General features: G+C 37.7%; 1 protein-coding gene and 1 long non-coding RNA gene across 6 annotated transcripts in view; one reads left to right on the top strand and one right to left on the bottom strand.

The window, feature by feature from the left end:
* The first annotated feature begins 452 nt into the window (after nt 1-452).
* The window catches only part of tcerg1l (transcription elongation regulator 1 like), a 72,103-nt gene continuing 49,040 nt past the window's right edge, over nt 453-23,515 (top strand). The window contains exons 1-6 of one of the 4 annotated variants that reach the window (XM_056770490.1): nt 453-734; nt 860-924; nt 1,611-1,933; nt 4,234-4,380; nt 5,310-5,490; nt 20,319-20,492. In XM_056770490.1, coding sequence (XP_056626468.1) covers nt 1,670-1,933; nt 4,234-4,380; nt 5,310-5,490; nt 20,319-20,492 — 766 coding nt within the window. In that variant the 5' untranslated portion in view covers nt 453-734; nt 860-924; nt 1,611-1,669. Of the gene's footprint in view, nt 925-1,610; nt 1,934-4,233; nt 4,381-5,309; nt 5,491-20,318; nt 20,493-23,515 lie in introns of all 4 variants that reach the window. The other 3 variants (XM_056770491.1, XM_056770488.1, XM_056770489.1) reach the window with 3 other exon arrangements.
* LOC130438559 (uncharacterized) overlaps nt 3,720-23,515 on the bottom strand; it is an 81,670-nt gene continuing 61,874 nt past the window's right edge. For both annotated transcript variants that reach the window (XR_008909344.1, XR_008909345.1), the window contains 2 exons: nt 4,212-4,373; nt 3,720-4,006 (listed from right to left, as the gene is read on the bottom strand). This is a non-coding gene — a long non-coding RNA (uncharacterized LOC130438559). The remainder of the gene's footprint in view (nt 4,007-4,211; nt 4,374-23,515) is intronic.

Genomic DNA, 23,515 nt, shown 5'->3' with positions numbered 1-23,515 from the left:
TAGTGAGTTTTTTATCAGAGGATCATCTGTGGACTTCAAATGGGGGATATGTGTATAAAGGGGACAGTTTTTTATGGTCTCCGAGACCCTTTACCAAAGGTCGAGATATGTTACCAAATAGATAATTTGTGTGTATTCTGTTCTCTTAACATTACAATGTTATTAAGTATCAAACTTATTCTTGAATGTTAAGCAGCCAGAAAATGTCGACCTAAATGCCCTTGGACTCGGAGTCTTCCAGACCACGAACAGGACGCGAGGGTAAAAATTATGATCCATGTAATTTCAAACCAATTTTCTGGGTTAGTCATGTCGCTGTTAATAAATGAAAACAGACAACACACAACAGGGCCATATTGTAATTATCTCATTAGATCATATGAGTGAGAGTCGTGCGTCTTTGCGCGCCCTGACGCACTGGAGTGGGCTGCCCACAGCGCCGACAGAACCACGCAGAAAGCGGACTGGCAGGACGCGCACATAGAAGCTGTAAAAAAACAGTGCATATTCATCTACGAGGGGTTTTACGCACAAGTTCTCCAAGCCACACGAGAACGGAAAGGATTATAATGTGACGAGTGATGAATTTGACATGTTTTAGGAGGGGCGTTACAGCACTTCGGGTATATCGAAGGATCATCGTCTTGACAGCGAACAGATTTGAACGTGATTCCCACGGAGGGCACGTGAAGAATCCACTGGTGTGATCGTGCACATGGGGAGAGCGATTCACGGTGCGTGAACCCGCGCGCGGACATACGCATTTTGGACGCAGAAAACTTTCCATTTTTGGGGCTGTTCTCAAGAATCTACAACTATACTTTCATTTTTAATGCATCTGTTTATTTCTTAAATTCAGTTATTTTTAGCACAACACATCCGCAGTGATGTTAAACTAACGGGATTTTTGAAGCACCCCAATCGGTGAGTTTAAATGCAATGTTTGGTGCGTCTTGTTTGACAAAGAGTAACGATAACTTTTTCATTTAGACAGAAGAGCACTCTTGCGTGCACCTGTTTAATTTCATGCAGATATTGCGTGTGCTGCAGAATTTGGGAGTGGAGCTTGGAATGTTTTAAATAGGGAACCTTTATCAAAATGACCTCAATTCAATGATGCGTATGTGTTTAGCGCAAATGCTGTTATGTTAAATATGCTGTAGTAAGACTATTTGAAGTTACATATTTCAGTTCTGTTTTGGCCTTAAAAAAAACGCACGTTGCTACATATGATTACGTGCTCTGAAACACTTACTGAAATATAAAAAATATTATAAGTGTTCTTTGTAGTGATTCCAGTTAGAATAACCGTTTTACAGCCTTTCAGTCAAAGAACAGTTTCTCTCTTCATAGTTCGGAACCCGTTTCCACTGTAGAGAACCTTAGAAACGTTTTGTGGATGTTAAAGGTTCTTATGGAACCAAACAGCCTGACAGAGAACCTCATTTTTTTACGGTACGGTAAACTTTCAGGGACTTTCGGGCTGTGGCGCGGTCTAGTGTGATCAAACATATATCGACAAGTCCAGTATATCTTATAGTTTATTTTAATTGTTGCGATGTTAATCCGAGCCTGGTATACGGATAAATGCGCAATATCTGTTTTGCCAGTGTCCACTTCACGGACATCTACCACATTCTCCGTCCGATTCGTGTAGGATGCGGCAGAGATGATCCCGGTCCAGCGCGTCAAAGCTCAGCCTCAGCTGTGGCACATGAGCGTGGATGCTCCTCCGTGGCTCTGGGTGATCCCAAACAACTCCGGACTGTGTAGAGTGGCCGCGTCCCCCCCGGTTCTCATTTCCTCTCGCCCTCATCCTGTGATTCAGGCGGTGTCGGGATGGCAGATGTCCCGCGACCCGTTTCTGCCGGTGATGCACGCTGCCGCTGCGGAACCCGCGAGCATGAGTCAGTTCACGCTGCCCGGCGTTCAGGTAAAGGGGCATCATTTATACTTTCTCAGTTGAAAAACAAAGACATTGCTCGTTCTATACTCCAGTAGCCATATCATGGAACTGATGTACATCTATAGGACCAGTCCTATTTTGTTCAATATGTTTGAAATTATGTTGAACTATTTGGGAGGCATTTTTGATGCTTTTATATACAGAAATATATGACATATATTCTGGAACACAAATGCAGAATGTTGGAGACTGACAGCCTCAGTTACTTTGATGTATGAAAGAAAAACAGTTTCTACATGATTCTTATGATTCATAAAAGTTATGAGTTTTCAGAACGTTCATATCATTTGCATTCACAACGTTAGTTTTTGATAAAACGTTACTCTAAGAATATTGCAAAATTATATTGCCGTTATCATTAATAAAATGTATTTTGAAGGGCCCAACCCTGTTGTAAATGTCCATTAAACAGCTGTTAGTATTAGATCTGTCTATTGGCAACTGGAGGCAGGTGGCATGAGTATGGGACGTTCTCATTCTAAAAATGGACAAAAATATGTATATGGTCCTCTGAACAAGATGAGTCACAGTTTGTTTATGTGTATGGACATATCTGTGCATACTGTATTTACAGCTTCCAAATTCTGTCAAGTTTTAGGCATATGCTAGCATGGTCTCAAAGCTAGTGACAAAACATCAATTGTGATTAGTAATGTTTTGGGATCCTGGGCCCTGGACCCTGGGATCCTTTCAAACTGTAAAACTGAGAATGAAATTTTGAGCCACCTGCCGTCATCCCCATCCGTGCCACTGTACCACAGCTAGAGGCGCTGCAGTCAGGACGACCCTCACATCCGCAGACGCATCCCCCTCACACGCTCAAACTCAGCGTGACATTTAATCTGTGTGCCGAGCGGAGGCAGCTTCAAAACGGCAATGTGGACCTTGTGTTTTTCAAATCATTATAGTGATGTTTAGAGCAGGCTGCAAAAATGAACTTGGCAGTACAGTGCTGGAAACAGTGAGAGAGAGGCACTGAGAAGAGTAGAATATATTATTTAAACAGAAAGTTGCAGACAGCCTTCAGAACAGGCTTTGATTGACTGCCACTGCAGAGAGGCATTGACGCCGAGCCGCGCGAGGAAGAATGGGATATTACATTGAACACTGAAGAAACTCAAATGCCTTTATACAGTCTGCAAATAAACTTTTTCCAGCTTGAAAGTCAACAAGACGCTGTTCCCAACCAGTGTATGAATGATTCAGCGACCTTCAGGGGAATCAACTTTTTAAAGACATTTCTGTCTGTATTATGTTTTGGCAAACGGTGAAGCTTCATCCTTCTTAGCGGGTCAGGGTCAAGTATTATTCAGAGGGGTCAGATCTCATTCGAAAACTGTTTTACTTCAGACATTTGGTGATGTTTAATGAGAAAAAACTGAATTTGTATTTGAGCTTTTATGAGTTGGTTTGATTAGAAAATGTGATCTCTTTGTGACAGGGAGTTTAAGTTAGAACTTTGAAAAATAAGGTCTTGATGGTCGTTTTTCAGACTGAGCATGTAAAGTAAAGAACTTTAGTTTTAAAAAGTGCTTTTTAATGTTTAATGTTTACCGATTTATTATTTATGACAAACACAGGAATGTAAATGAGATCATGAAGGTTGAGCTCAAACAACAACTTTACAATCTTAAATATATAGGCGTCTGCAGAAGCTAATAAATAGTTTAGATATGACACAAATATCCTTTCATTTTCTATTCATTTACAAAACTATACTATGTTTCAAGGTGCCCAGAAACCAATACGCTGATTAAAAAACAAACTTTAATCTCCAAAAACCATATACTCAAGACCAGACAAATAATGTTCTTCATAACAAAAGCATTTTTCACTGGATGTTCTGCAAAGAGCCATCAACGAACCTTTAGCTTGGAAAGTATCCAAGGTGGGTTCGGTGTGTATGTTTGGCACTCCTTTTTCGTCCATCTTTGAATAATCGATACAGCGTTTTAGCTCATTTCACAGTCTTTACCAGTCGTGGAGTGTTGAGTAACAAACAGAAGTCAATTTCCAAATCTTTCTGCAGCTGATGACTCGCTAACAAGAGGTGTAGAGGTTTCTCTAGTTATTGATTTCAAACACAAACGGGGCATTGCAATAATTAAACATTTACTGAGAAATCTATTGCCAGAAATGTTTTTAGTATTTTTGCAGGCTTCCATTACTCTTGTATCTTGGAAAGACATGCAGCACATCATTCATACCTTTTTTCACACCAATAAGAGTTGTTCTTCATTTGTACCTTTTGTGTGTGTCTTTACCAGTGGGATTTGCCATCCAGACCTCGTTTGTTGGGTTTCCAGCCTTCTGCAGGTGTTGACTTGCTCCCCGTGTTCCCTCAAGTATACCGGACAGTCCTGCCTCCACACTACGGCAAGAGATGGGTGGAAAAACGTGCGCCCGACTACAAGGTAAAAAACTTTCAATGTTAAAAAATATACACTGTTCTTCTCAAAATGAAGCTTTAAGAATTAACGTAACCCTTTTGGGAATGTTACATGAATGGGCATGATTTCAATAAGGGGAGACTGGGTCTAGTTGTCACACATGTGATTGATCTTCAAGACTGCATTTTAATTTTAAATGAACCAAATAATGAACAAAAAGTAGGCAGTAAGAGTCCAGCATAGACAGATGTTCCTTTAATACTGTTTTAAAAGCATCTCAGGGTGAGACCTCAAGAAGCTGGATGATAAAATGCTCAAATGAAAAATGTGCGATTTTGCTACGCAATGGGGGACTGTTGTGAAGATGTTAAAGTATAACAGTTATTTTTTAGGGGGATGCTTTAAGTCCAAACATGATTCCCACAGTTACAATTGTGTCATCGTGGTTTTAAAGGGTTTACTATTATTCTAAAATGTAGAGAAATATAAAGACTTATCATACATTTCTGATGGGTAAATAATACCTTTATCTTAGTTACTATTGGCATCAAAAGTCCAGTTTAACATGTTTTAGCTGTGGTTTTGTAGGTTTCAAACAGCTAAATGCTTTAAAATAGACTTTTAGTCAATTTAATAGTAACAATTTATGCAGTTTTAGGGCTTGTTTTGTGTATATATCTTTTGGTATTCAAATGATATTGGTGGAAGTTTGTACAAAACCTCAAAGTGTGTTCAATAAATGTATCTTCATTCTTGTGCAATAATGGTGGAAATTGTTAACCGGAGCTAAGGTTTGTAAAAGCTTTATTGGCATTTATTAGCCTCATATATCGCAAATGCCGTTCCAGTGTATTTTAAATGCGATTTGCAGCACAAATAAACATCCGCTCGTGGGCATTTATAGCCTGATTTCTCCTACTACACAATATTTGTTTTGTTTCTCCCATTTGCAGGTTTACCTAAACAACACTTTAGCCTTGAAGACCAGTTGGATTAGTCCAGATGAAATGGGAATTTTCCAGCGTGTGGAGAAGCCAGTGCTGCGGACAAATCAAACAGCGTTGAGCATATGTAGGCCAGCTGCTGCCTCCAGGAATATCCACACACTGCTTTTGACACCCAGACGCATTTCAGGTAGGTGGGACAAATTTATGATCCCAGCACTCATTTCCTACCCCTGTGATTTCTGCCCGCCTGTTTGGCTACCATCCATCAGAGGATATATTTTTCTCTTATTTTCTCCCAAGACTCTGTGTTTTGTTTTTTATTTTCTTTGTAACTTTAATCTTCTCATTGAAGTCTATGTAACAGCATTGGAGGATTGTCACTGACATGTTGTGTTTCTACCCATCCGCGTTGCGGATCTTTCTGTGCGTGGGAGCGAGAGGCGGTTTGATTTGCGTTGCTCATGAAATGATTTTAAATTTCAGCTCGTTTTCAATCATAATGTACTTAAATCAGCTGAAGTGAGCAGTGAAGACAGCTTAACAGTGTGTAATGAAGAAGCGTAATGATGATGCTGTACAAACTAATTATGCCATTCGAATCTGGCAACCTGACAATCTGACAAATACCACACACTGTACTGGCCTTTAGAGGGTCAGCCCTGCTGTGTGGGATCTCTTCAAGTGCTCAGACACTTCTGAATGTGAGATTATTAATTACAGTTTAAACACCCAGAGAATGTTATTGCTTAGAGGTTGCTTTTTCATCCCTGAGAATTAGGGCCCCCCAGTTGTGTAGCAGTACCAGTTGTGTTTTCATCCTAAAATTGCTTATGAGGCAATTGTTGAAATCTATGAAGGTTTTAGAGGTCAAATAATCTGGATTTTGGGTAAATGATGAGAAATGTTTGAGTTCATATTGAGATCTTCAGTAATATTGACTTTTGATTTGCAGAGTTGAGAAATCTGAGGTTGTTGACAACTCTTCTTAAACTCTAATGACAGAGACATTTGTGAGATTTCTGGATGTTTTTCTAAAGAGAAATAGAGAATTTAACAAACGTTTCAATTCCCTATTCATTTTAGTTTTCAATTGCTGCGTATGAGAAATGATTGAGATATTAAAGAGACAACATTTGGGATTTTTCTTGTGGATGTTGTCCATTAAATAATAAAGACTGAAATACAGCCGCAAAAAAATTTAATAATTAGACATCATTCCAAATTTTACGTTTATCAGCATTTCTAGATATTGGCCATTCGAGTCCAGAATTAAAACAAAATCAATCCTCAGGAGTGACAAAGTCATCCAAAAGCAATGTGAAAGATTGATAAACAAAAACTGTGATAAAAATCCAGGTTATCACATAAAAAAGATTTTTTTGTAAATACATGTAGAAATATGACTGTTGTATTGCTTAAAAGTGAATATGAACTTGTTTTCTTTGCAGTATTTGAGGTCTGAAAAAATAGAGAGCATCTTTTGTTATTTGAACCTGTTTTTTCCAGTTTTCAATCTCTGCAAATAAATGCAAAAAATAAACATTTTTTTCATTTGTTATTTGGTAGAAATGTTGTTAGTAGTTCACAGAATGAAACATGGTGAACATTAACCTAAACACATACCTATAAAAAGTAATTATTTTTGCGGCTATATAATACTTGTAGCTCTTGCTTAAAGCATTAGGGGTTACGTGTGATCCCTGTTGTATATGTCTGCATATATTCTGACTTCCTTTTAATCATAAACACATATTTCATAAACATTTAAAACTGAAAGACAGTCAGACGCTCAAGGTTGTAAGCACATTTCCCTGCAGTTGTTTTTAGGTACTTCAAACTGCCCATGAACTGTCTAAATGCTGCCACCAATTATTCTCTCTTTCTCTTCATCCTCCTCTGTATGTCTTGTAGTTTGCTCTGTAAATAGATCACCAATGACGTCTCTGAGAGATAAACAAGATGCTCTGGACGACCCACCTGTCTGCTGGTAGCTGGTAACCTTGTAGTTAATGCCGTAACCAAGACTATCTCGGTTGGATTACAGGATTGTAGATTGTGAATCAGAGCATAGGTGTGATGATGTTTCATAGGTCAGTTGGATTATACTGTATGTCTGATTCATTTAAAGTGTGATTTAACTGTTGAAGATGTGGCCAATCTTGAATGTAGTGAAGCACTGGCATTTATTTCACTGCCTACATGAAATGTACATTATAACTAATCTGGAGCCCAAACAGCAATTTATTTGTCAGTCTTTAGGCTTTTTAACTTAAAATTCTTTCATCATATTTGTTATCTTAACATGGCGCAGCTCCAAAATGCACATACATCCTTTCTTAAATTAATCCAAATTCCACTCCAGTGGAATATTAAATCTCTTCTAAATTGAAGCGATACGTTTGTGAGAGAAAAGCAGTTATGGTATGAGCTTCTTTAGCGTTCGATGTGTCACATATTAATGGAAACATACAGCACAGAAAAGCTCAAATATGACAGCATATTGATAACATCAAATCTCATTGTGACTAGCTGTCATGGCGTGTTTCATCACTACTTTTTATATATTGAATAAAACATAAGAATATTTATAATCAACAATGCATTCTGGGATGGATATCCGACTGTTCTGTAAGGATACATGTGATGTGATTAGAATTTAGAGGGTGTTTTAGAAAGCAGCATGATTGTGTTGAACAGCCTTTGCAACAGTAGGCAGCTCTCTAGGTTTTGGAACAGGGTGAGAGAGAGAATGTGTGTGTGTGTGCCTGTGTGTGTGTGTGTGTTCAGTCCACCCAGCTATGTCCAATAACCCTTTTAGGCAGTTCTTTCTATAGAGTTCAAACAGCCAAAGACTGGCAAAATTGACAGAAAGAGAGTTTGGGTGTGTGCAGAAAGGGGCAAGTTGTGTTTTTTTGTAGAGGGCACACTGGTTGGTTTTGACTGGTAATTGACCAACGGGTTTGAAAAATGGCTTCTTTCCTTTGTTCATGACAGTTGTTACAGATATACCATCCTGGATAGTCTCTCTGTGAAGTTCATGCACTCCCAAGATGAAGCTGTAACCCAGTTTAAGGATCTCCATCCTGAAATATCATGTACAGTATATGTGTGTCATAGATGTGGACACATAGCTGTGATAAAGTGCTGTTCAACTGGAATCAGATTCACATTTAAAGGGATAGTTCCCCGTTTAAATATTTTTTTCGTGGAAATGAAATGAGTGATATGTGAGTGAAATGAACTGCGAAAGAGAATCAATGTTTAGACTAGAAGTGATGTTTATTATTAATATTATTTATTATTAATATTATGTTCCGCCATGATGGCCGAGAGCTCTCTCAAACATTGAGGAAAAAATATTTTAATATTTTAGAAAACTGAAATTTCCTAGAATGCTTTGTTATGCAGTTGGCTTTGTCGGAAAAAAAAACATTCTTCCCTTTCTCATCTGTCTTCTTTAGTTCACACACAGATGCCCAAGAAAAGAAGATCTTTGTTCATGACAATTATAATATCAACCTGATCTTTTTCACCTTTGAGAAGCCAAGCTTAAAGGAACAGTTCACTCTAAAATGAAAATTCTCTCATCATTTACTCACCTTCAAGTTGTAATCTGTATAAATTTCTTTGTTCTGATGAACACAGAGATAGATATTTGGAAGACTGCTCATAACCAAACATTGCTTGGACCCTATTGACAAAAGATATTTTGCAGGATGTAGGTAAGCGAGATTTGACTTGATTAGTTTTGAAAGCAAACAGTTCTTGGGCAACTTTACAACCATTGTCATTTTTCCCACTGTGGAAGTCAACGGGGTCCAAGAACTGTTTGGTCACAAGAATTTGCTGAAATATCTTTCTCCGTGTTCAACCAAACAGAGAAATTTATACAGGTTTGGAACAATTTATGCAGTAATTCATGGCAGAATTGTCATTTTCGTGGTGACTATACCTTTAACATAGGGGTGAAGTGGACCGGATATTTTGGAACACCTCAGTGTTGGACACAAAGTGATAGTTGAATAACCTCAGCACAGCAAAGCCTTCGGGAGCGACTGAACTCGAGAAGCGGACTTAGCGGTATTGAAAGACTCAAAAGTTGTTCTAACAAAGTCATTCTCTCGGGCTCGAGCTGTTGATGAGCGTTAGCCAAGGCAGTAATTGGTGCCAGAGGGTGTGCTGTATTCTCAGAATTGAACACTGTAAGGAAGTCCAATTTGCGTCCCCGCTTCCTTCCCTCAGGAAATTTCTCGGCGTCTGCAAACACACTGGCACAGGTCAGCGCAGTTTAAGAGCTTTTCTACCAAGTAACAGCTTACTTTATCAGGATCGCTATGTCCTCTGGATAATTTGGTGCGGCACTCACGGCAATTGCCTCTGAGAAAACAAGTGTAGAGTGTTGTAAAAGTTACATGGGTGCTCTTTCTTGTTTGTGAAAAGTTGTGTGTCCTTAACTTTGTTTGATTTTAACAAGGATTTCACCCGTTAGATGAATTAGACCAGCTCATGCACAGATCATTTGACGCATACTGTGCACAAAACTCCAAAGCATCATCTGTAGATCAAATAAGTTTAAAGGTCTGATGAACTGTGCTTGTTTATTGTGTTATACTGTTGTATGAGGTCTAGTTACGACGTTCGCATCATTTGTTCATTTAAAAACATCAAAATCAAGAAGTAATAGGCTATTTTCTACACTGGTTTTGAGGCCAACGCTGCAACCGCTGGGTTTTAATGGCCGTGCCGCATTGAGACTTGTTCGCATTGAAGTAAGTTTGTATAGCAAACTGTATAGCAGTTTGCGTAGTTGGAGCCTTCTGTGAATTTGGTTAGAGACGTAGGTTACACATTTGCACCATTCACAGTTTTCGCACGTCATAAGTATTATCTAAAGACTGTGATTTATAAATGACCTCCCCACATCAGTATTTCATGTGATGCATTTGCATACATTACTCAAATTAACAGACTTATTTCCCGGATGTGATAGCAGGGCTTTGCGTATAGTTTGTAAAGCCTATAGTTCCATTGCGTTTAATGATATATGACCGTAGGCCTACCTGTCAGCATTTGAGACCAGTGATCCCGATCCGGACAAAAGATCACCACGATCGCGGGTCTCAAATGTACGAGAGTTTCCATGATAAATAAACAAACGGGAGACTCCCGGTAACTTATTGATATCACCCAGCACCCGAAATAATACCAAAACACTTTAAAACAGCTTCCATTATTCGCAAACGGTGCAAAAAACCTTGAAACAATATATATTTGCCAACCAAATCACAGAGATGCCTATTCACATAGCCTTAAGATCACAGACAACTTCTGCAATTAAAACAAATGACTAGAAGTCCCCATGTAATACTAATCTCGGGTGAATATTGCTCAGGGCACATCAAGGAAGGTTATGCAGTGACTGTGTTCTTCCACAACCAAGGATGGCACAATATTTAGATATCTTTAACGGCATGTTTGTTTGTTGCTTGCTCGCTCTACCTGGTTCCGCATAACCTGTTACTTCAGTACTGTCATGCGCGAACCAGTGGGCGGGGCTAGAGAAGTAGTCGTTGATATTTTTCTATGGAGGTGGTGTTCAACCTATCTCAGTAACAAAGGCGTTTTCAGTTCTAACACTTACATGATGTTCGTCTGAATATGATCCGCTCTTATATAACAAAAGCTTGGCTTAAAACTGTGATTTTAATTCATGCTTCCTTTAAGGCACTTAATATTAAGTCCCTTACAAAAACTAACCATGTTTTGCAGAATTGATTGATATTTGTATAACCATTGTTTTAATACAAATACCATATTTAATTTGTGCTTACTATGGTTTAACTGCATGGATTTGTAATCATTGCTAATTTTTGGAACTGGATATCCATAAGATATGAACCGGGGTCAGTAAATTGACATCCCTTCCAATATAAGTGTGTATGTTTTTTGGACAGAATTTGCTGTCTTTTGTAAAACAGACATTACACCGCTAGTCATAAGTATGGCTAGCTTCTAACTAACTGCTTCCATTAGCATTTTAATTGTTAGTAATTGGGATAGATTTTCAGATTTTTTAATTCAACATTGTGTTGTGTATTTTGGTTTTGTTGTCTCTTTCTGAGTAAATTGCTCTCTGAGAGGACAGAGAGATTAGAAATAAAGCTGAATCACTCCTCTTGAGCATTCAGAACTGTATTATTTTGTTCAATCACTGAAAGCAGTGTTTATTTCAAATTTGGTCAGTGTAATGTCAGTGCATTACATACATTATGCACATTCAATTAACATCATCATTTCGGTTCCATACACATTTATTTCTATACGCTTTTCACAATTTTGAATTTCAGCTAAGCTGCTTTATGGAAAATACGCTTTATCAGTAAAAGTAGTTAGAAATAATAAAAAGTATGGTATTCAAGGAGTAAAAGTTTGCTTGTCTTTCTATGTTGTTGCATTAACTACTGTGAACCTATGGACTCTTTTTGCAAACTGTTACTTTTTATATCTACCATAGAAGAACTGTACAGAAAAAATCCATTAAAAACATGTTGAGAGTATGATTAGTAAGCGTGCGGGCCAGAAAACTAGAACATACATTTGTGACATGATGAAAATGGAGCAAATCGATAACTGAAGCCAACAATTTTATAAGATTCAGGCATTCCTCATCTATCCACCATGCTGTGTGTTTCCAATGTCCAACATTAATAGTTTGTGCTCTACATCTAAAAGAAGTACAAAACAGGAGTTATTATAGCCCAGACATATATTTCCAATTTCGATGCAATTTTGTGATCATTAAACTCCGTCGCTACAAGGGACCCATCCTGTTGTGTGAGCAGCTCAGCTTCACATACAGTATCGATCCCAAACACTACGTTTGCCTTGTCATGTACTGATAAACCAATACTCTTCTGTTTTATTTTGTCATGCGTTCGTCCTTTTTGATTCACATCAGCGCGGGAATCAATAAGTATCTTTATAAGATTGGACCGAGTTCAATTGTGTGCCGTCTCTGTGGGACGCGTGTCGAGGAGATGTTGAAGCACACAGAGAAAATTGATAAAACTGTCAGTGCTGGAAGAAAACAATGGAGCTATAGTAACTTACAAACCGAGTTAGAAGATCATTATTAGATTTACTTTTATAACTGATATTAAATCTGTGAGTTACCGAGAAATTAGCACAGCTGGAGCAACATGCATGTTTTAAGTTTCACAAAATACCCGAATATAAACCAGCACTTATAACCATGTGTAGTAAAATTCTTATGCTTTATCAAACAGTACAAAACAGTGTTTTTTTTAATTGCAGTGCTACACCATACAGTATTTATGAGAGTAAATCTACTGTTGGTCATGATTATTAAATATCAAGGTTAGCAGAAGAAATGGAAATAAGAAACGTAATGTATGATACTTTATTAATACCAATAACAAATGAATTACAAGTACAAGACAGTCTGATGCAGAGCCTGTGTTCTCCAAACGTCACGCACCATGCAAAGGTCTTTTAATTTTTACATTTTGTATATTTTCTAAGCTTTGGTGTGCCTACTTTATATAATTCTTTATTCGTTTTTTTGGTGGAGCACCCACTTGAGGTTGATGTGAATTGGAGTACAGGACGGTGCAATACATTCTAAGTTGTCTATTTTACCCTGTTTTTCTGTTTCGGTGCATTGAATCATACTATTTACTGTGTTCCTCATTATTTTTGTTGTGGTTTTGTTCACTATGGCATGGCAAAACAGCTGAATAGTAGGAAGCATTGTTAGTGTATTTTAATATTGTGTTCTAGCTGCATCGGTGGGCAAATGCAAGAACCAATTATGAGCCATTAGGAGAACCAAATGTCAATTCTTTTAAGGAGGGTCTCTATTCACTCTGTAGGAGAACCAGTTGAGATATTAGAGATCATATTAATGACTAGTTTTTCTTATAATGATGCCAACTGAAAAATGATTATCAATGGAAACACTAGAACCGATTCACAGCCCTAAATCTAAAAGTTAAAACGCTGGACAAGTGTTTGGAGGGAGAGAAACTGTGTTCTTGGCAACCAAACTAGTGCAAGTTTTATTTTAGCCCACTTGGGGCCATTCATTCATCATCTTACAGGTGGAAACACTTTGAGATGCTACCTGAGGGCTTTCTGGTTGAGTGCGTTTTAAGGTTCTGGTTTCTGGGCCAAAAAGGCATTTTTACTTTCGTCTGTTTCACAGACCTGCTCCGAGATCAAATTTTTCATCTTCGTGAATTTTAGCCCGGTATTATTGACAGGACCTAATGGAACGTGAAAAGTCACTCTGGTTGCCTTGTCAAGATATACGCAGCTTCTGGAAAATAGAGTTTGAAAGTTGAGCAGGCGATTTAGAAGTGAGCACCGAAGCGTAGGCTGGGATCGTGGTCTACCTCGACTCGATTTCAACCCAAGCTCTTGTGGGAACTTTAATGGGACCTTAAACACCTCCACATTTTTATGCTTTCCCTTTGACCACAGAAAGAGTCATGACCAAGAATGCAAATATTTAAAATAAACAAATTTTATTATAGTAAAAACTGTAATCAATAATAAACTAAACATAATAGAACAGTTTGTAAGAAGCAAAATACTTTAAGCGGTGAATCTGTTTATACTGCATTACAAGGGCATGGTTTTCAAGCGTCCAAAAATATTCTGTTTACTTTGGCTATGTCCGAAAATCTAGCGCAGTGCAACCGCCTCACTAATGCACTCGGTTACAAGCTTTCTCTGGCTTGAGTTAGTTCAAACAGAATTCTTTCCCACATTTGAAATAGGAAACATTGATTTGTATGACACACTTTTAGGGCAGACTTTATGTGAATATTAATTTAAAACTGGGGAACTCCAGATCTTTTTTTTCGGTATTTAGTATCTTTTAGAAATGTAGGGATTTAAATGTTTAACACTCTAAAAAATTTTCTTCATCCATGTCACCATATTAATACATCTATGGGGAAAATGTATTGTTTAATTATTTGCCTTTTTATAATTTATCAGACCATATTTCAGTTGTGTGGCACCTAATTAAAAATTTGTAAATTAAAATACAACAAAAACAAACACGAATGGGTTAAGACTATGAAGTTCAATTGATCTTGGAGGAATTACATGAGAATGTCCAAAATCCACAGCGGTTAAATCTTGCTGGTTTGAGGTGAGAAGTTAAGGCGTCTCCATTTGCTCTCAATTTAATCTCAATTGAGATATCAAGGAGATCTTATCCACTAGTTGATTTTCTTTTTAAAACACCAACTATTTGAATGATTTTTATCACTCAGATATCACTAAGGGGCTTTTTGTGTTTATGTAAATCTATATTAAAGTGATACATAATAACACTGCTTATGTTTTGTCAGTGCACCGTATGTCCCCACCGGGCTAGTTTTCAGCTCAAACACGTATTCCTTTTGAAAGCTACTTCTTAAAGCTCCTTGTGCCAAACCACTTTCACAAAAAACAGAAGCGTTTAGTATTATTATCCAGCCTTTGTGTTAGAGGAGGAGCCCTGGAGAGCGATACAGTAAATTAGCACAACAACAACTTTCCAAGGAGAGAGAATGAGGTAGAAAGTTTATTACCCAAGGTAATGTGGGAGGAGGAAGGGGAGGACAATGGGCGGACAGCAGAGAGACAGAGAGAGGAGGACAGAGACTCTCTGTGAATGAAGTTAATAGCAGTGTAGTTTCAAGCACATATAAGTGGCCAAAAGTTTTTTAAGTGCTCTCACTTGCAGTTTCAGCACCACAGCAGACCGGACAGCTCCAAAGTGCTGAAGGCTTCTACATTTCCCCTAATCTCAATCTGAACACTTTCTACTCAATTTCTCTAAAACAAGACCCCTTGAGAGAAGAGAAGGACGGATAGAAACACACACACTTAATGAAGGAGACAGACATATAGATCTGTGATTGCTTTGACCCCGATTAAACTTCCTCAAAACACAATTTCACATTCTTAGTAAACTGTAATAAATGTAAGCCTACTCAACAACAAAAAAATCTTAGTACTAATTTCTTATTAATCTTTTATTTACTCAACTTTTTGGCGAGCAGTTTATGTGAACTAAATTCACTGAGTAACTACAAAAAGAACATAGTTGATCCAATTTAATTGAGTAGGCAAAAAGCTGTTTTCTCTCAACTACGACTTTAAGTCTACCCAACTCAGAAGATTAAGTTTTCATTTAACTTTGTTTTATTATTTTATTACATAAAACAAAAAACAGACCAGAACATTGGTCAAGTAATTGACCAAACAGTTGTGTTGAAGCCACTTTTAACGGTATCAGGATTGCGTCATCCCTCAACACTGATCACACAAACCTGGATCATAGTGATCATTAAAAACCCTTCATTTGGTCTGAAAAAACTAAAACAGTAATGTTTTTTAAGAAACTGATTTAAAAACGAATTGAACATGTCACAATGCATGCTGGGAACTTGAACTCTGTTTGTTCAGATTACGCAGTTTGGTAAATTGTTCAAACTTTTTTGCCACATTTTGACCAAAACTTAATTATCTAAATCAAGTAAAAAATTATTTGTCAGCAACAATTTTGGTCTATTTTTGTTTAGTATACACAAAATAATAAATATTTGCTCAAGAATTGATTTTGTTAGAACAACATTTTTAAGTTAGATTTTTTTACAGGAGTTTTTTTAGTTAGCATTACTGATGTATTCGTGTTTTTTTACTAAATAAATCTATTTTATCCTACTTGAACAACACCTGACTTGCCTCAACATGGTCAACATTGTAGCCTGGGCTGTTTTAACCCATTGTTGGGTCAAGTAAAATCATTTGGGTCAATTTAGCTCAGCAGTTGGGTTTGTCCCTTTTTGATCAAATGCTGGGTTAAAAATAACTTTAAAATGTTTTTTTTGTACTTTTACTAAAGGTCTCTCATTGTTTTTTTTCTCTCAACTGAAGTTGTATGTACAAAAAAAATGGTTATTTTAAAGAAATTAAAAAAAACTTTGGAAGAGTTTACCAACCAATATTGGAACTGTACCAATTTAAAATATTTTTTAATCAAAGTCAATAACATGATTTCTAATCTCACCTGTGGTATGTTGCTGTACTTAAAAAAAGGCATTCTTTTAATTTTTTTAAACTTTGTACAACACATTGGTCAACTACGGTTGTTTTAAATTGTGCTTTATAAATACATTGAGATTGATAGTAAAATTGATAAACAATTCCGACCAAATTCTTCAGACACTCTGTCCGGACCATGTATTTTTCTTAAATTGCTAATGCCACATTTTTACACCACAGACTGAACAAATTAGGTATTGCGTGTAACAAATCTCAATAAAATGGAAGGAAGGAGGCGGAAACCGGCAAACATTTAAAATTTTAATAAAGTAATTTAAGAGCCGGCGGCCCCTCACGGACGACCGCCGGCGAACAAAACATGAACATAAATATAAATACAAACATAACATAAGTTCGGGCCCGGTCCTCTCTCTTCGACGGTCCGGTCGCTCGTTCCTTTTATATGCTCCCATCTCCTACGTGATTCGAGGCCGGTGTGCGCACAGCTGGCGCGAATTCACAATTACTCACCGGACTCGAACCACGGTCTCGCCCCGCCTACTCTACTACAGCGTGGTAATTGGTTTCCCTTAATTGGTATAATCTAATTGTAAATTTAACAGCTGACATTCAACCTAATCCGTTAAATACCTTTTCTATCAAAGTTATCTGACATTATCAAGATGAATTTGGCCTGAAACAGTTTAACTCTGTGGGCCTATAGTAGAAAAGACCACTATATAGTAGATTAGGGTATATTGCTGAGATGTCTCATTTAAAAACAAACAGTGGCTCTAGTAACTTGTGAAGGCATGAATGGTAAGGACTTGTTTTGGACAGGTTCGGAGGACACTCTTAGGAGCACAGCAATAATTGCCTCTCTAGAGACTTGAGCAATGGCCTCATTGTTACAGCCATCGGCTATTGTTGTATTTATAGTGTTTCTCTCTGTTTGTCAAACCTGTCAAGACACAACAACTAGCGATGAGAAAAAGCAATGTGTTTTTTAAACATTGCGTTTCAAGAAAGTACCTCTGTTGCAGTCATGTGAGTTGCTGGCTCTCAGAAGAAGCCCTCGCTGGATGTATAATTCAAGGTTTCTATTTCATGTCATGTCCGTGGAGAGCGTTTCCTGATGAAAGATGCATTGTTTGTGCGTTCTGCGACCCGTCACTTCATCTCCTGTGGCTAGGTGTTTAAGTGGATCTCTTAGACCTCTGTTTATCATCACTATTAAACTAAAAGGTTAGTAAAGTTTAACCCCCTCTACCCTTTGCTTTCCCTGTCAGGTGATAAAGTGCGTCCACTGACTCTCTGATTTTATTCAGTGTTAGTGAGACACTGCACTGGAGTGGTTCCATATGATATATTCCCCGGTGGCCTGATTTTCAGTGCGGTACGTGTGCACGCTAACTGCTCTGCTTCTCTCTGATTCGCCCACTCAGTAGCATTAGATAAGTATTTGAGCTGCTCAGCGTGTAGGAAACACTCCGCATGCTCACTCCAAACATCCCTTTAAGAGTCCGTTACATAGCGTTTCAATCGCTCAGAGCCGGCAGGGTCTCGAAACGCTGGTGATAAAATGAGCATATGCGGTTTTTGCTCACTCGGACATGGACAAAGGTGACCAATGAGTGATTATCATCCGTGACTTTATGCTTTTGTTGACACGGGGGAGCTTGATGCATCAAAGGGATAGGTTACCCAAAAACTATCCTCTTGTTATTTCAAACCTGTATGACTTTCTTTATTTTGCTGGACACAAAAGAAGATTTTTCAAGAATGTTGGTAACCAAAAACTGTTTCAACCGACTTCTATTGCATGGACACAAAACCAATGCAAGTTAATGGGGACCAACATTCTTCAAAATATCTTCTTTTGTTTTTCTGCAAAAGAAAGAAAGCTATACAGGTTTGACGGTGAGTAAATGATGACAGAATTTTAGTTTTTGGATGAACTATCCCTAGGAACTATAATTTGGCAAAACGTACATTTAGGGACTTGCAAGGTCCTACGCTTTTGATAAATATATGATTTCCTCTAGGGATCAAACCCATAGAATGTGTTGATAGTGCCATGATCTGACAGTAGAAGTTAAAGATGCATTTTGTTTAGGAAGAAAAGGAACACAGAGGCCATGGCTTCCGAACATGCATACAGTATAGACTTCTAAGGGTGGACTTGACAAATCTGAGCTCAGATTGAGACATTGTTGAGATCTCTTCTGAAACTCCTATAGAGAGATTTGTGAGATTGCTCTATTTCTCAAGAGAAATATCTGAGATGCAGCTGACTTAAACAAAATTCTCTTTAATGTCTAGGAGAAATAATAAAGATATTTAAGAGATCTCATGTATTGATATGGATCAAATATATAGCTTGAAGGAAATATAAGCAGCTTTAAGCATCTCTTAAAGTAAATGCAGTGTGGATACAGTTTTGCTCTGCACTCTAATGTTTCTTTTAGTAATAAAGTATTGAAACATATAGTAGATATTGTTTAATGTCTAGAGGGCTGTAGTTTTTAAAACTGTAATGAAAGCAACATATGGAAAGCAAAAGCGCATGTAACGTGTTTGGCAGCCAATTAAAGCCAAGAAGAAAGAAATTCCTACGCTTGGAATCCGCTGGGAAGAAGGCACATATGTTCAAATCTCCAGATGTACGAGATGGAATCATAGGAATCTGTTTTTAATCACTTCTTGGTCCTATTCAGAAGCTAATTGTTTTCATGGAGCATGTAATGTCATTTCTATCATATGAATGTTGGCTTTTTTCTCCCAGAGTAGCATGTGTGGTAGCCTAATACCTGTCCAGATCATTATCACCGGGTTTATGTGGAGGAACAAATGTTGTTTTGAAGTGCTTTAAGGATGCTATTGAACGGTTTGCAGGTAATGGGCATTTCTGTATTTGGCACAAGGATGCTCATTTTTTAAATAACCAAGCAGCAAATTAACTATGGCCATATTCATGCATCAAAGTTTTAAAAATGATAATTTCCTGTAATTGCCATCTAAATGTTTTACCACAAAACAAGGCTTTGATGTATGAGGCATCAAATAACTTTCTGAATATCTCTACTGTTTGTATACATTTATGGATTTTAATTAGTCATAATTTCATTATGTTAATATGGAATAATATGCAGAAATATGGATCACTGTAGCATGTCCGTAAAACTGGATTTCATCCTTAAAGGAACAGTTCACCCAAAAATGAAAATTCTCTCGTCGTTTAGTCACCGTCAAGTTGTTCCAAACCTGTAGGCGTTTCTCAGTTGTGATGAACAGAAAGAAAGATATTTGGAAGAATGTTAGCCACCGACATTTCTTTGACATCATTGACTACAATAGTAGGAAAAAGTTAGTTTAAAATAAACATAAAATAAAATATTTAAGGAATTTAGAATAACAAACAGTTCTGGGGAACCTCTTAATACCATTGATTTTTTTTCTACTATGGCAGTCAATGATGTCCCAGTATTGTCAGTTGCTAACATTCTTCCATAAAGCTTTCTTTGAGTTATTCATGACATCATTTTTATTTTTGGCTGGAGTGTGCCTTTAAAGTCAAAAGTGTCCATTGGCTATGCACATATTCACATTATTTATTTTATTTATATATATCCCAATATGTGCACAGATTGCATACACCTATTTCAACGCTCATTTTGTGCTTACCCAACGTTTATACATCAAAGCCTTTATATAGATCTTCCCCTCCACTTAAGTGACTTTCCTGCCCTGGAGAGAATTCTGTACGGAGTGACGTTACTGAATTTATCGAGAACATTTCTGTGGCCCAGTTTAATCTCAACCTTCAAAATAAACATTTATGAGCACATTTCTGTGCAGGAATGGGCAGCAGTTAGAGTATTATGTTAAATGTATAACACTAAGTCTCTGACAGTAATGTTCTGTCTCTGTATCTTTCTGTGTGTAATCCAGGCTGTCCTATAGCCATCAAGCGAGGAAGGTCTAAAGGAATAGCGCTGGCAGCCGCTGCCATGATGGCGATGGAGTCTGATGTGACCCGAGGGCCGTGTGTGTCGTCCGCTCACCCACTGCACCTGCTCTCGCTCTCACCAATCAAATTTCCTTTGTTTTCGGCACCTCGTGCAGGTAAGAACACTTCATGGATTGCCTTCATTACTGTGCCTTTGTTCATAGAAAAACATGGATCCACATCCCCAGCCATCTGAAGCTGCCCATGTCCCTGCGTATCCACTCTTCCCTGTTTGCCTCGCAAACCCAACTTCACACTCCGGTTTTGATGAGAAACGAGAAGAAAACTTTTGCCCTCGGTTAGACCCAACCTGCTTTTGTGTGTTTTTGTCTGACCCACTTCATAATGAGGGACCTGCTTTCTCTCAAAGCTTCTGATGTTGTAATTGGGGAATTGTAATTGCAGATTCCTTTGGTTATGCAAACGGCGGAGTCAGAAATAGTCTGTACAATGTTTTCTATTGCTTTTAACTCGGCGTGTTTGAAAAGAGAGGTCGTGCAAGAAATGTGCTACTGTAAAAATAACCCAACTAGCGCAGTTTTGTTGTAAGCAGGTGAACTGTAAACCGTGAGAAAGATGTCCGGGATCAGTGGTTGACGATGACGTACAACATTTGAACTATAGGAGAAAAACTTTAGTTTTTTTCGGTATAAATCTAGTTCCGCCATGACAACTCTCGGAGGGTTTAGCATGGTAGTGTAAATGATATATAAATGCATTTGGTCTTTGCGGAATTGATCTTTAATGACCACCCGTCCCGCTTTGTGCCATCCCACACAACATTTTCACCCCTTGTCCCGCATCAGTCTGTTGGTTTTTAGTTGTAACATTAAGAAACACGTTCTTTAACCCAAGAGACACTTGTTTGCACCATTTTTAATTTACTATTTAACAGCGCTGTGTCCAATGTATGTCCAATCTAATGTATTAGAAGAAGGCAGTGATTTCAGTCATCGAGGCTGTGACGTATGTCAGTAGATCGGGTTGCGATTCTCTCATGTCAACTTGCAGAATAAAAAGTCACTAAAACTTCGTAAACTGTGTTGCTTTGAAACTGTGTTTAGCTTATAGGTTGTTGAAAATGTATTAAATAAAAAATATTTGCCAATCATGAAATGCATCCTTTAACAATAATACATTTTAAAAGAGAGCACAATAAGCTGATATGTGCATGTAAGGAATGCTGCTGCACATGTAAATACTGTATATGAATAAGCGCCACATAGCTTACGTCAACATCTTCTAGCAGATCTATACATGTGGAAATGGGGAAGGAGGAGGGTTTCTGAAACGCACTGCTACAACAATCACTAGCCAAGATGTAGCACCAAGCTCATTGGATGCTGAGACGGAAGCAACCAATCAGATGCGTCGTGTAGTAAGGTTATTATTTCAGATTGGTTTTTAGACTTTAGGACTGCACCATCTAGAGTTTCATGCCAGAACTTTCTCAGTATTATGCATTTGTCTGCTTCTCGTTTCGAATAATCCGAAAATAAAGTAACTTTTTACATGCGTACACGTTTGATTTCAGAGAAAATTTGAGCTCGTTATGGTTGTGGGTCTGGAGTTCTCCAAGCAATTCCAAGCAGTACTGCGAACTGAGCACCTGCACCTGCCTCGGTACGACACTCTCGTTCTATCACTTTGCCAAATAAAAGGTCATGGCGTAATGACTGAGTTTAAAGGAAGAGAACTATGGTCGTTCATTTGGGGAAACAGACTAAACATATCCTTTTGTTTTCCCGTCTTCCTCCATCCTCCTTCTCTCTGTCTTCCTCTGCCTCATGCATATTGATTGACTGTTTCCTTCCTTTGGTGCCCGGTGAAAATTTGGAGTCAGCCAGGTTGATCGCCCGAGGTAAAGAACAGAGTGCGTGTACGTGTCAGCCGGAGTGTGTATGAGCGCCTGTGTGCAGATCTATATATTTTATACGTTTTTTTTCACTGCCGAGTCCTGCATGTGGGTGTGAGGGATGAATTCTCTCCTGTGAATCTATAGAGATGCTGTTGTGGCTGACAGACGTATAGATGATTGAAACCCAGGAATTATTTCCTTTCATTCAGGCTTCAAAAGCAACATTAAGGCAAGGGGGCATGTAACCCTAAAGGGCTTTTCATTTTGCTCTAACAACTGTTTGAACTGGATCGCTCATCATATCCAGACCACAAAGAATGGTCTAACGTTAGTAACTGTCATGAGTTTGGATTGTAATTGGTAATGTAGAAGTGGGGAGTGATTGTCATGCAGTTTGTGATGGAGAATACATCATACACACAGTGTATACATGAGCATCATTGTGCATGCAATGGTACAAAACATTGTATAAGTATCTTGGTGATACTTTACAATAAGATTCCATTTTTGAAACTACATTAGCTAACAATAAACAATATCTCTACACCATTCATTAATCTTGGTTTATGTTCATTTCAACAATTACTTATATACGTTTAAAATCACATTTTATATCAATTTTCAATAGTAAATGAACTAATGAACACTGAACAACTGTATTAACTAACATTAACACAGTTTAAATGAGGTTTATTATTTTTTAGGTTTATGCATTAAAGGTTCAATGTGTAATTTTTTTGAGGATCTTTTGACAGTAATGCAATATAATATACATAACTATGTCTTCAAAGGTGTATAAAGGCCTTACATAATGAAGCGTTATGTTTTTATTATTTTTCTATCTACAGACAGCGCAGGTCCCTTGCAGGGAATTAGCATTTCGTAAATGCTTTATAAACATGACGACACAACGGCGAGGAGTGAGCCGTTGGTTGCGATTCGAAACCTCATCACTAGATGCCACTAAAATTCATACACTGGACTTTAAACTAATGTTAGTAAATGGAACGTCATTGTAAAACACTTCTGTACAATATTAAAGAACAGTGCAATAACTTACTATATATACGATGTGTGCTGTTGATACGATAATGCTTAATTTTTTTATCTTTTTAGCTTTAAACATTTGAGGTATTAAATATTAATTATTTTATAAAATATGATTTTTTATAATTCATAAAACTTAATGTATAAATTAACTTTTACAATAAACAGTTTTACTCTGATAATGATCAAAGCATTGTGGGATTATTTGGATTTTTTTTTACAAATTGTGAGTAT

Source organism: Triplophysa dalaica, chromosome 17 (assembly GCF_015846415.1).
Source record: "Triplophysa dalaica isolate WHDGS20190420 chromosome 17, ASM1584641v1, whole genome shotgun sequence".
NCBI lineage: Eukaryota > Metazoa > Chordata > Actinopteri > Cypriniformes > Nemacheilidae > Triplophysa > Triplophysa dalaica.
Note: the sequence above shows the minus strand (reverse complement) of the source record. Positions and strands in the feature narration are given on the sequence as shown.